Below are 13,782 nucleotides of genomic sequence, written 5' to 3'. Positions count from 1 at the left end.
ATCCCCAGAGCCTGGCCAAAGCTCCAGTCACAGGAATGCAGCCTCTGCCAAAACCTTGGCCCCGCAAAGGCAGAGTGAAGAAACACCCTGACTGCTCCGGCCTCTGACCACCCAACATCCCCAGGGGCTGAACCCAAGGAGAACGAGAACGCAGGAGATCTGGTCCATCCTTGGAGGGCATGCCTCCTGGGGAGGGGGTGTGGAGAAAAGGAAGCACAGGTGGTCTCCATCATTCCAGAAATGAAATCCTCCTTATGCTGTAGTTTTAGGAAGTGTTATTCCCAAGAGGGCTTTGAAAAGGACAATACTAAGAGTGCCTACAAGTAGCACGCTGGGGACCTTAAAGGATCAGTGGTCTCAGACCAGAAACAGAGGAGCCCTAGGAGCCAGCTGGGGTGGCGCTGTTGTCAGGGTGCCCTGGAAGACAACACAGCTTTACTGCTGGGAGCCCAGGGCCCTGCTGGGTGCAGGCTCTAAGGAGCCAGGGAACTTGAGCTCTTAGGCTGTGCATGTGTTCAGTTGTGTCCGACTCTTTGAGACCCTGTGGACTGTAGCCCACCAGGCTCCTCTGTCCGTGGGGATTCTCCAGGCAAGAATAGTGGAGTGGGTTCCCATGCCCTCCTCCAGGGGATCTTCCCGACCCAGGGATCAAACCCACACCTCTTACACATCCTACATTGGTAAGTGGGTTCTTTACCACTAGTGCCACCTGGGAAGCCCCCTTCGACTGTATTACCTCTTAATCGCTGGGTCTTGGCCTCAGAGAGGGGCTCCTCCTCAGGGGGCACTCAGCATCTTCACTGACCACTTAAGGCATTATCGTTCACCCAAATTGCCAGGCTGCCTTGTCCCCACTGGCACAAGCCCTTCTCTGAAGCCAGCCTGCCGGGCCTGAGACACAGGTGGCCATGTGCTTGCACTTCCCTTGGGCAAAGAAGACAGAGCCTGGCCCTGGGCCCTGAGTGTTTGCACAAGCAGAGTGTTGGCATCAGCACGTGTGACACACTTCCTTGTTTCCTGGCAGCAGGGCCTCTGGTTACCGCTATGAGTGCGTCTGCAGCTCCAACTGGTGGCCTGGGACTGGCTACATGAGGAAAGCCTCTCCTCCCCCCTCCCCTCGCTTCTTCTCTCCTCTGCAGGCGAAAAGGCACATATAATTTCTTTCAACATAGATGCAATGTTTTCCCTTCTTTGAGTCAAGGTCAATCACTGACACTGAGCTGTACTGTCACCATCAAAATAAGCCTGTTTAACACTCAAGTGATCAAACCAGTCAGTCCTAGAGGAAATCAGTCCTGAGTATCCACTGGAAGAACTGATGCTGAAGCTGAAGCTCCAATACTTTGGCCACCTGATGGGAAGAGCCAACTCATTGGAAAAGACCCTGATGGGAAAGATTGAGGGCAGGAGGAGAAGGGGGCAACAGAGGATGAGATGGCTGGATGGCATCACTGACTGGATGGACATGAGTTTGAGCAAGTTCCAGGAGATGGTGAAGTTCAGGGAAACCTGGCATGCTGCAGTCCATAAGGGTCACAAAGAGTCAGACACAACTGAGTGAATAACAACAAAACTCAGGTACCTGGATGCTGGCAGAATATAACTGGGAAATTTAGAGGAGGAACCATTTTCCAATCATCCCTGCCTGCAACCTGACTCTGACATGTCCATTTTTTTTAAAATGCATGTATGCCTTCCCCCTGGCCTCCTTTGTTCTTTCTTTTTCCTACTCTGGATAGACCCATTGCTTTTTTGTTTTTGTTTTTGTTTTAATATAATTGCTTTACAATGTTGTGTTAGTTTCTGCTGTACAACATCATGAATCAGCCTCATGTATAGATATACCACCTCCTTCTTGAGCCCCACCCCCATCCTACCCTTCTAGGTCATCACAGAGCATGGAACTTAGCCCGCTGTGTTTAAGTGTTAAACAGCAGCTTCCCACTAGCTGTCTGTTTTACACGTGGTATGTATATATGTCAGTGCTCCTCTGTGCATGGAATTTACAGTTCTCACTGAGGTGTTTCCCACATGGAGCGGTATAGTCCCAGCTGATGTTCGTGCCCCGGGGCCACAGGGCCAGCACAGCACCCCCAGCACCTCCAGGACTTGCCATCACTTTCAGTGTGGCCAGCATGACCAAGTGCGAGGAGCTGAGAGTTCAGTTTTATTCAATTCAAATTAATTGGAATGTATCGAGTTGGCCAAAAAGTTCATTTGGGGTTTTTTCCGTGACATGCCATAGAAAGAGCAGAACATGAGGCCACTGGCTACCATAGTGGGCAGTGCCGCTGAGGTGGCCTTTCCTGTGGGTGCGCGTAGGCAGAGATACGTGCTCACTGACGCACTGAGTAATGGAAGGAGATTGGAACCTAAATGTCCATCAACAGAGAGCTAAAGAAATTACAGTCCATCTGTATAATAGCATGTTAGCCCTGAAACAAGCCAAAATGTATTTGCTAAGTGAAAAAACAGAGGTTGTGGGCGGGACAGGCAGGAGAGTATGTGGAGGACAGTCGTGCATTGTTGTAGAAAAGGGCAGGATTTGTATACATAAACGTGTATGCATTGAGTTACCTGGAAAGACATACTCCAAATGGTAACGTTCTCTCCAGGGAGAGAAGTGGTGTGACTAGGAAGCAGGAAGACTTTTTTACCTCTTCCACCTTCAGAAGAAGGTGCTATATACAGCTGACCTTGAACAACACCAGGCCTAGGGGCACCCACCTTCCACGCGCTTGCAGATCCACACAAAACATCACAATGACCCTCTGGATCCACTGTTCCATATCCATGGATTCAACCTTGGACATCGTAGTACTGAACGGATTTAGTGGGAAAAAAAAATCCACATATAAGTGGACCCTCGAAGATCAAACCTGTGTTCTTCAAGGGTCAGCCGTCCATGTTGTTGCTTATTCAGATTAATTAATGAGCCGATTAAAATAAAATAGAAATAAAAAACTGGTTTATAAGAAACATGTAGAAACTGCAGAGTCAGGCGCTGTCAATTACCTGAAGTGTGCAGACCACATTTTTTAATAAACATTTTGGCACACACAGACCCGTGACACCCCCTACCCTGTGGTTGGCCCGGTATTTGGGGTAAGTCTTCTGACCTGGCTCTCCAGTTTGTTCTGGTAATCAATCTGGCTTGTCCCCTCTGGCTGCCCGAGTTCAAATTAAATTGTGCACAGCCCTGTGATTCAGCCTAACAAGTCTGGCCAGAAAAGTCAGAAAAGCAGCGTCGTTACTGCTTGGCTGGAAGGTGGGGGCAGACAGACTTCAGCATCCTGTTTCCATAACGCCCTGAGGCAGCTTAACCACCTCGGATTTGCATAATCCCCTTGGACAGAAAGCAAATGTCAACTGAGGGGCAGTGTGGGGCAGTGTGGTGTCACAGGGGGGCCCTCGCTGGCAGGACACTTGTCTCAACCTAGCTGGAGTACCGACTCAGCAGGCTGTCAGCCACATCCCCTCCCCCAGATGGACCTCAGTTTCCCCTTGGGTACCAAGAGGCAGTTGATAGATGGGACCCAGGAGCCCATGGCTCCTCCATGGCGGGGAGGACAGCCTGGGATCAGACGCCCTAGCCCACACTGGGTAGAGGGAAGCCGCAGGGCTGCGACACAGACCTACTGGCTGCCCAGGAAACGCCCTTGGCTCTTCCTGCCGTGCGTTTCCCCCCAGGGTTCCTGGCTGCCCAGTCCTGCCAGCCTGCTTGCAGTGGAGAGAGCTGGGGCTTTGCAGACAGCCAGCCCTGGCTGGAACCCTGGCTCAGCATCAGTCTGACCCTCAGTTATTCCACCTGCATGGGGCAGTTATGTGCGTCCTCCCAGACATCTGTGTACACGCTTGGCCCTTGAGCTCTTTCCACACTGCTCCCTCGGGCCCCAGTCTACGGGGTCCTGGCAGAGAACAGTGGCGGATGCAGATGCAAGCCCATCTCACTGCCAGGATTATCATTACTATTCCCAAAGCTCTCTTCCCTGTGATTTTAATCAGAAAATGTTCTGTAGGAGCCAACCACTCAACCTCCTCCTCCCTTAAATCCACTCAAATGTAGATTAAGCCAGATTGTTACAAATGTGCAGCCAAAAATTAAATTTAAAAGCCAAATGATTCAGAAGTCTATTTTCCAGGAGTCTTTCTTCCATCCCTCCTTCCTTGAAAATGTTTCCATGCTCAGATAAAGTAAGTCTAGAGCCTAGTAGCTGTCCCTCAACACCTTAGAGGTTGGCAGGGGAGATAAATTCAGAAAAAGTCCATTGTAATCTTCCTGGTCCTACCACAGAGAGGGAGTGTGTGTGTGTGTGTGTGTGTGTGTGTGATATAGTGGTGATGAGAATAGGTACCACAGGACACTTCCGACAGGAGGTGAACCCGAGCTCAAAACAAGAGTAAGCATTAGGGAACTTCCTTGGTGGTCCTGTGGCTAGGACTAGGACTTCAAGCTCCCAGTGCAGGGGGCCCAGGTCTGACCTCTGGTCAGGGAACTAGATCCCACATGCTGCAACTAAAGATCTCGCCTGCTGTAACTAAGACCCAGTGCAACCAAATAAATAAAAGAGTGACCATTAGGAGACAAGTGTGGGGAATCAGGGGCGATGGGTGACCTTTTCCGCAGAGAGGATGCACGCATGGACAAACGGTAGAGGGCCGAAATGATCGTCTGTGCAGTAAACTACCAACAGTTTAGAGCATAATGTGAGGGAAGTTAGGGGGGAGCTCTGTAGCAGGTTGAATAACGGCCCCCAGAGACAGCAGATCCTAACCCTGGAATCTGAACGTGTCATCTTATTCAAAAACCGGGTCTTTGCAGATGTGATTGAATTAAAGGATCTTAAAAAAAAAAAAAATGGGGAGATTATCCTGGATGATCTGGGTGGACTCTATGGAATCACATGAACCCTTAAGAAATAGAGGCCGCAGGAGACGTGCCTACAGAGGAGGCCAAGGTCATGTGACCACATCAACAGACGGGAGCCAGACAGCCACCAGCCAAGGGCTGCCTGCAGCCACTGGAAACTGGTAGAAGCAGGAAACAGGTTCTCCCCTGGAGAGGAGATGGGAAGTGAGAGTAGGACTGAGAGCAGAGAGTCAGGACTGCAGGGCAGGACGCGTTCAAGAGAGGTTTACGAGGCAAACTTGCTCTCTGGGTTGAAGGGGGCCAAGAAGCACCGGAGCTGCCACAGTGAGTGTCTAACAGCAGGGGCAGGTGGGCCCTGCCTCTGAGATACCGACAGGGCTGCCTTCCTGGGCCAGGCATCTGGGCCTCTGAAGGGAAGGAGAGCCTCAGCTATCGCAAATTGTTGTTGTTCAGTTGCTCAGTTGTGTCCGACTTTTTGGGACCCCATAGACTGCAGCATACCAGGTCCTCTGTCCTTCACTATCTCCCAGAGCTTGCTCAAATTCATGTCCATTGAGTCAGTGATGCCAACCATCTCATCCTCTGTTGTCCCCTTCTCCTGCCCTCAACCTTTCCCAGCATCAGGGTATTTTCCAATGATTCGGCTCTTCACATCAAGTGGCCAAAGTATTGGAGCTTCAGCTTCAGCATCAGTTCCTCCAATGAATATTCAGGACTGATTTCCCTTAGGATTGACTGGTTTGATCTCCTTGCTGTCCAAGGGACTCTCAAGAGTCTTCTCCAGCACCACAGTTCAAAAGCATCAATTCTTCAGCGCTCAGCCTTGTTTATGGTCCAACTCTCACATCCATACATGACCACTGGAGAAAACCATAGCTTTGACTATACAGGACTTTGTCAGCAAAGTGATGTCTCTGCTTTTTAATATGCTGTCTAGTTTTGTCATAGTTTTCCTTCCAAGAAGCAAGTGTCTTTTAATTCTGTGGCTGCAGTCACTGTCCGCAGTGATTTTGGAGCCTGAGAAAATAAAATCTGTGCTTCCAAGGATCCTCTCCAGCCCTCAGCCTTGCGAGCAGAGCACACACGGCCTCTGGAAGAAAACCATGGGGACCGTGAGACACGTCCCTTGGAGCAGGCAAAGCACATGTTTTTGTCCTGTTGAGACTGGGATAATTGGAGCATTCTTGGAAAAGCATTTCTCACCTATTTTCCGTCTGATTGAAAAGTTCTTCACAGTCATTTAGGGCCTTCACACCCCTATAATCAGAGCGCGTGTGGCTCAGTTGAGGCAGAAAACTGGGTCACCGCAAGGGCTCCAGAGCCTCTCAGGTGTGAGAAGCAAAGAGCGCAGGCCCACTCACCCGCCATGCTCCACCAAGGACACCGCCTGCTCTGTGCAGTCCCTCAGCAAGGGCCAATTCGGGAAACAGGCTGAACATGGACTCTCGGGATACAACTTTATTTTTCTCCCATCACTGCCTCGCCTTAACTATGTCAGATCTCTTCTTCTATACAGACCTAAACCCTCATCTCAGGAAAATTCCATGGCCTTCCTTTAATTGTAAGAATAAGTCCCACTTGGGGACATCCCTGGTGGTCCAGTAGTTAGGAATCCGCCTACCAATGCAGGGGACACAGGTGTGACCTCTGGTCCAGGAAGATCCCACATGCTGAGGAGCAATTAAGCCCGTGCTCCCCAACTACTGAGACCCGTGCACCTGGAGCCTGTGCTCTGAAACAAGAGAAGCCACAGCAATGAGAAGCCTGCACACCGATATTAATGAGTAGCCCCCTCTCAACGCAACTAGAGAAAACCCACGAGCAGCAATGAAGACCCGGTGCAGCCAAAAAATTTTAAAAAACAAAAGGTCCCATTTTGACCTATCCTGGTCTTCCAAGGATCTAAAAGTCCAGTCAAATCTCTTAGAAAACTCTGACCTCTGGGCCTTTCAAAGCTTCTCCCTTCGCCCCTCTGTAGATTCTGTCTTCACTTCTCCAGGGTCAGGATAAGGGAGGATGGAACGAGGGGGGAGTGCAAAGCTCCTCTTGCTCTCCGTGGGGCTCTCTTGGCCGACAGTGGCCATCATCACACCTCCGTCATGACAGGCTGGCTCTCACCTGGGCCCGTGGTGGCTTCTCTGGGGCCAGTCCCCCCCGCCTTCATGCAGAGAGCTCTACCCTGGGCCTTTCTGTGGTGGACATGGAGATGCTGCTCAGAAGCCCCACAAAGGAAGGGTCTGTTGCCTAGCTGCTGTCAGCCCCAGAGACAGCCACAGAGAGCAATCTCCCTTCCGATGGCACATCCATCCCGTGGTTGGTGGAGGCCCAGACATTAGGGCCTGGCCAGCTCTGACAGGCCCCTGGGGGTCGGTTTAGGCTGCAGCACAGCCAGCCTTCTCTCTGCCCACCCTGCCCCCCCCCATAGTGTCACTCCTGGACAATCCCTAATAAACATCCCCCACCCAGGAGTGTCTCCGGGTCTGCTCCCTGGAGAACCCAAACACAACCCCTTTAGCGAGAAGCACGTGCGCTCTGGCTGACCCATCCCCACCTGTCTCAGCTCCTGACCCTGTGGCCCATCCCGCCCAGGGTCCTCCTACAAGGACCTCTGAACCCCATTAGGTGAGTGGGGTACCAGCAATGCTGACTTAAGCCCAGCTCCCTCCACAGTCCCCACTGAGCCACAGGGATCCTAGGGACACCCCACTTATCCTCGACCCACCAAATGCCAGCAGTGTGGCTTACCCAGCTGCTGCCCCCTATCCCTTTGCCCTGCTCTGCTAGCTTCCCCCCTCCAGGCTGCTCCTGGCCAGAAGCAGGCACCATCCTCCATCTTCATGAATATGCCCCGCCTGCGCTCTGTGAGATACTCTCGGTGTTTTGCTCCCAAGAACACTCTTGAACCCTGCTTTAGAGATGGCGTGGAACAGGCTCTGCCCAGTATGCTACCAGCCAAGGCATGAGACACCACTCTCTCCTTCTGATAAGTGCCCCAACCTCTGCAAGCTCTTCTTCCATCAATTAACCTCAAAGCAGGGGAAAGCAGTCCTGGCTACACAGGCAGTTCCACAAATTAGTTGTGCTTGCACCAAGTTTGGAAGGAAGAAGAAAGGCAGAGGCAAGCTGCAGTGGGCAGGGGATTCTGTGCTGCTTTGGTTGGGGAGATGTTGGATTGTTTTGGTCAGTGTTGAGAGGCTGCCGTGGCAGTGGCCATGGCAACGTCCCCATCCTCAGGTCAAGGGAAGCAGTGGACTGAGGTCGCCCACAGCCTCATTTCTGAAGCCCTGCCTTCCTGGTGAGGCTGAGGCAGCAACTCTGTAGAGATTCTGCAGGTGGGCTCCAGTTCCTTCCATCGGTGTAAACACTGAATTTCCAGTAACAAATCCTCTTCTACTTAAAACCACCAGAGTGGTTTGTTTCCTGCAACTGTGAACCTGACTGGCACAGAACACCCTTTTCGAATCCCAAATCTCTTCCTTGGCCTGGTTGGGGTGGTGGGTGTTGGATTCATTTTGCTATCCTTTATTAAGTCCCACATGGGTATGATAGTCCTTCCCTTTCTCATCTTCTGCTGAGCAAGCAAAATCCTTGAGGATCCTGTTAAAATGTGGGTTCTGATGTGGTGGGTCTCAGCTGAGACCTGAGAGTGTGCATTTCTGACAAGTCCCAGCTAATACTTTTGGAGTCACCCCACCACCACCCATGAAGAGCACAGCTTTAGCCTGGGAGGATACTGAACATCTCTGGTCCCCCTTGGAGGCCTTTAGCAGAAGTTCCAAGGTAGCAGGAAGAAGCCCCTTTACCATCCTGCCTAAGTGCAGGCTGGGCCAGGTGCGTGGGGGGCGTCGTGGGGAATGAGACACACTGGGAACTCCCAGGATCATGGTGGGCCAGCTCCTACCTTGCACAGAGCCCCGTGGGCCCTGGGAACCCAGCCTCCCACCTTCCACAAGTCACTCCTCTTGTGACTAAAGGATTCATCCCGCTTCTCAGACACAAGCAAGCAAGTGCTTCCCGGCTGGACGGGGGTTTCAGTCCCTCAGTGGATGAGCACTTGAGGAGCACGGCAGAGCAAGGTGTTCATTCGGGCGGCAGACCAGGGGAGGACGGCGCAGGGGGCTGCAGCTGCCAAGCGCCACGGGCGGGCACGGAGCAGCGGAATCATGACTGGAAGGCTGGAAAACGTCAAGGTCAGGCTGGGCGGCGTGTTCTGTAAACAGCCCTCTTGAGCCATGCGTGGGTCAGGATGAGCAGAGTCGGGGGCAGGGTCGGCTGGGAATGCCAAGTGGAAGAGCTGAAAAGGGGCTGAGGCCAGGCTGGCAAGGCCAGGCAAAGGAATCTGGTGCACCCCTAAGGATTCTGAACAGGGCTCTGATCAGAGGCATGACAGCATTCGGGGGATGGAATGGGGCCCGAGGAGCATACACACAAGATAAAAGGGTTCCAAGGCCACATGTCCTTCCACCAGCCCTGGATTACAGGAGCCCAGCTTCATCAGCCTTATTAACTATCTTATAAACAGAGCCACTCACTCTGCTGGCTTTCATGTGTTTTTTTTTTCAGAAGTAGAACACCAAATGGAACACCAGAAAAGAACATGTTGTCCATTTAGATCACACAAAAACATGCACTTTTGAGGGGCAAGTGGAAAATAACCATCACGGCACTCAATAAATATGTGTTGAATGTGACCCATGAATGAATGAATGCAGAAGTCTAGGGCAAGCTGCCTTGGGCAGGAGGATTCCAGGGGAGTCCAGGGTGGTCCTGATCACAGGCAGTGTGGCACTGGGCAGCCTGTTCCTTGGGGACCATCTCTCTGCTCCTGCACCCCCAGCCCAGATTCAGTGAAGTGCTGACGGATCACTAGAAGTTTGTGGAACTCTTTACTGACTGTCTCATAGACATCTCGACCCAGTCTGGTCAAAATAAAACTCTTGATTCTCATCCCCTCCCCAGAAACCCTTTCCCTCTCCCAGTCTAACATAAGATAGCTAATGGAACCATTTCCCAGTTAAGGCCAAAAAACTCTGGATGCATCCTTGATTCCTTTGTCTTACCTCTATGCAGAACTCTGCAACTGGGCCAGCAGGCCCTGCCTACAAAATATGGAGCAGTCATCCCCGTCTGACTGCTTCTCAGCACGTCTACTGCCACACCCTTGTCTTGCCTGGCCTGTTGCCTTGGCCTCTTAAGTGGGCTCCCTGTTTCCTACCAGCCCCTCCCCTGAGCACAACCCATTTTCCACCCAGCAGCCAGAGGGATATTGCTAAAACGTAAACCAGATGATGTCACTCTATTAGTTTTCTCATTTATGTTCTGTCTTGTCTGCTAGAAGGGAACACCAAGAAGGCAGGGACTGGCGGATGTGCAGTGCCCAGAGCCTAAGAAAGTGCCCAACATGTGCGTGCTAAGTCGCTTCAGTCGCGTACGACTCCGTGCAACCCCGTGGACTGTAAGCCCACCAGGCTCCTCTGTCCATGGGATTCTCCAGGCCAGAATACTGGAGTGGGCTGCCATGCCCTCCTCCAGGGGATCTTCCCGACCCAGGGATCAAACCTGCATCTTTTACATCTCCTGCATTGGCAGGCAGGTTCTTTACCACTAGCACCACCTGGGATCAATAAATGTCTGTACATCTCACTGAATCAAGGAGCCTAAACCAGTGACTAGAGTGGGGGCCTCGCCTCCACCCTCAGTCACCCAGGACTGCCCAGATTGGCCCACGCTGTCAGGGAGCCAATACCCAGTTACAAACTCAGCCATAATCCGGATAATGCCATGAGAACGTTGGTGAGCATTAGAAAAATGCGATTTTTAAAATGGTTTTCTAGAACATTTCTGGAGAAACATTCCAAGACAATAAGGAAAAGACTCTGGCTTAACAAGATGCACAATTAAAATGATATGTAGTAGTGGATTCTGGAGTGTTAACTGGAATTTAAAACACTAGCCAGCATATCTGATTTTGAAAGAACACCATACTGATGGCCCCAAAATGTGACAAAAGAATTGAGAAATGCAAATGGTGGAAATACTCTGCTGCTTCTTTTTTTAAAAGGTACTTAAAACTTATTGAATGAATCAACTTCCTATGTTACATGAAAAAGAAAATATGCCCCAAATGTCATTCTAAGCTTTAAAGTCTTAGATAGACTAGAATGGTTCCAGAAGCAGTATTGAGGAAAGGGGGTCACTAAGGGGTCCTGGCATTCCATACACACCTTTGATGGCTTACCCATACAGTCCTCTGGCCCCAAGTTACTCAAATACATATTTCATTATTCTATTTTCCACCAGCCATGTATGGAAGTGAGAGTTGGCCCATAAAGAAGGCTGAGCACCAAAGAATTGATGCTTTCAAACTGTGGTGCTAGAGAAGACTCTTGAGAGTCCCTTGGACAGCAAGGAGATTAAACCAGGAATATAAAGGAAATCAACCCTGAATATTCATTGGAGGGACTGATGCTGAAGCTGAAGCTCCAATACTTTGGCCACTTAATGCGAACAGCCGACTCATTGGAAAAGAGCCTGATGCTAGGCAAGATTGAGGGCAAGAGGAGAAAGGGACAACAGAGATGGTTGGATAGCATCACTGACTCAACGGACATGAGTTTGAGCGAACTCCGAGAGATAGTAAAGGACAGGGAAGCTTGGTGTGCTACAGTCCATGAGGTCTCAAAGAATTGGACACAACTTAGCGACTGAACAACATTATTTTCAATATATTTTTGAGAGCTGCTTCAAATCCTTTGTGAAATGAGGCAGGAAACAGACAGGAGGGCAGACAAAACCAATGAAATCTGCAGCCCCAAATCAAAGCAGATACAAAGCATGTGGACCAAAGGGGGACTGAGTGGGACAGGAGAGAGACCATTCACCACAGTTACAGATGACCCTGGGCCCATCGTCTTCGTTGGACATCTTACTTTCTAGGAGAGAGGAGGCTCTCTGATCATTTGGAAAAGCTCCCTGGCCATCAAGAAGTGGAAGATTCCACGGCCTTAGTGATGGCCCTGTCACCTCCTGCTGCCATGGGGACAGAGATTAGCAAGCACTAAGCTCCCCAGGTTTGGAGGTGCTGGAGGGACCAGCCAGAAGGGCCCAATGTGTGTCTCCTCCCCCCGCCCCCCCCCAATGGTCACTGAGGTTGCAGGGTACACCTAATCCAGCTGTCACCACGCACTCTGCAAACAACAGCTGGTCAGGGCCAGGCTCCATGGCTGCCCATCTGTCACCCACCCTTCCTGGCCAGAGATGCTCAGGTGTCCTTAAGATGGCCTTATCCCTCACAGCATCCCTCCTCTGTCCCCCTGCCTTGGCTCTGTGGCTCATATGGGGATTTTCCACCCTTCCCACAGGGCTGGCTGCCGGCAGTGAGTCCCAGACATGCCATCTGCCCTCAGGGATCTCACGCCCTTCCCCAGGCCCCTGACCACAGGCAGCGCAGAGCAGGGCTGAGCTGCTGACACTGAAGTCCATTTGAATTCTGACTCCAGCTCTGTGACCTCTGGCAAGTTACTTCGTCTCTCTGTGCCTGAATCCTTATCTCTAAGATGGAGACGAGGCACTTTAGAGAACTGAGTCAATTAGTTAACGTGTAAAGAATGTGACCCAGTGCCTGGCTCCCAGTGCCCAAGAAATTCTCACTCTTTTTAGACCCTTACATTCCCTCTGACCCTCTAGAAGGCACCCCTGGCAGCAGTCCTCCCCTTTAACTCCAGCAGAGCCTTCAGCTCCAGCTGTCTGCACTCTCTTAAGGAGAGCCAAAGAAGTCATTTTAAAACCCTCTTTGGAAAGTGTCTTGAAGTCTATGAGGACCTTAAGAATTCAGTGGAGGGACTTCCCTGGTGGTCCAGCGGTTGGGAGTCCGCCTGTCAATCAATGCAGGGGACACATGGGTTAGATCCCTGGTCCAGGAAGATCCCACTGGCCTCTGGGCAACTAGCGCGGTGCTCCGTGAGCCAGCACTCTAGAGCCCGTGCTCCAAAACAAGAGAAGCCACCGCAAGGAGAAGCTTTCGTAGCACATCTACAGATTAGCACCCGCCTGCAGCAACTAGAGAAAAACCACACGCAGCACAGCCAAAAATAAATAAATAAATAATTTTTTAAAGTTATTAAAAAAGAATTAGTGGAAAAGCTGCAGGCTAATGCTGGCCCCGTCAGTGACTCCCGCATCCTTGTTCTCTAGCTGGTTTCCTGGTCCATAACCTGGGAATCATGTTGCCTGAGCTCCATCACTCCAGCAGCAGCATCTCAATAACTGACGCTGCTTCCTGATGGGAACTGGATCTAGAAAACAAAGTTTTATACTAAAATATCAGTATTTGGGGGCCACTGCCCTAGGAAGGGGGCTCCCCACATATCCTTCCTGTTCAGCGGGCCAGGAAGTCTGCCAACACAGGCCGACTGGCAGAGCCTCAGCTGTGAGGCCCCCGTAGAGTAAGCTGGTCTTTGCTCTGTATTGTTTTGTCTTGTGCTCTGTCGTGTTCAGCTCTTTGCAATCCAATGAAATGCAGCCCGCCAGGCTCTTCTGTCCATGGGATTTCCCAGGCAAGAATACTGGAGAGGGTTGTCATTTCCTCCTCCAGGGGATCTTCCTGAATAAGGGATAGAACCTGCATCTCCTACGTCTCCTGCATTGGCAGGCAGATTCTTTACTGCTGAGCCACCAGGGAAGCCCTGGCCCCCTATTAGAACTCATAAAATGTAGAATCTACAAACCCAGAAAGAGGCTCAAATGCCAGGGGAAGTCGAGATGACAAAGGCACTCTGTGGTCTGAAAAGCAGAACTGTGGGGGAGAGCCCACTGAAGTCAATACAAGGGTGAATGGAGGCCTTGAACTTGAAACTGTTGGGCGTGTCTGAATCCCATGGCCTCTCATGAGGTCAACACGGGGACGCTGTGCC

At 51.1% G+C, this 13,782-nt stretch overlaps 1 protein-coding gene across 13 annotated transcripts in view; it reads right to left on the bottom strand.

The window, feature by feature from the left end:
* DET1 (DET1 partner of COP1 E3 ubiquitin ligase) overlaps positions 1-13,782 on the bottom strand; it is a 60,966-nt gene that overhangs the window by 9,784 nt on the left and 37,400 nt on the right. For 2 of the 13 annotated variants that reach the window (XM_081552021.1, XM_081552020.1), the window contains one exon: positions 3,012-5,960. The exons of 9 other annotated variants lie outside the window; for them this stretch is intronic. In XM_081552021.1, the coding sequence (XP_081408147.1) occupies positions 5,813-5,960 (148 nt within the window). In that variant the 3' untranslated portion in view covers positions 3,012-5,812. Of the gene's footprint in view, positions 1-3,011; positions 5,961-12,962; positions 13,165-13,782 lie in introns of those variants that run through there. 2 more of the 13 variants (XM_081552027.1, XM_081552026.1) reach the window with 1 other exon arrangement.

Source organism: Giraffa tippelskirchi, chromosome 12 (assembly GCF_054371585.1).
Source record: "Giraffa tippelskirchi isolate mGirTip1 chromosome 12, T2T-mGirTip1v1.2.pri, whole genome shotgun sequence".
Classification (NCBI taxonomy): domain Eukaryota; kingdom Metazoa; phylum Chordata; class Mammalia; order Artiodactyla; family Giraffidae; genus Giraffa; species Giraffa tippelskirchi.
Note: the sequence above shows the minus strand (reverse complement) of the source record. Positions and strands in the feature narration are given on the sequence as shown.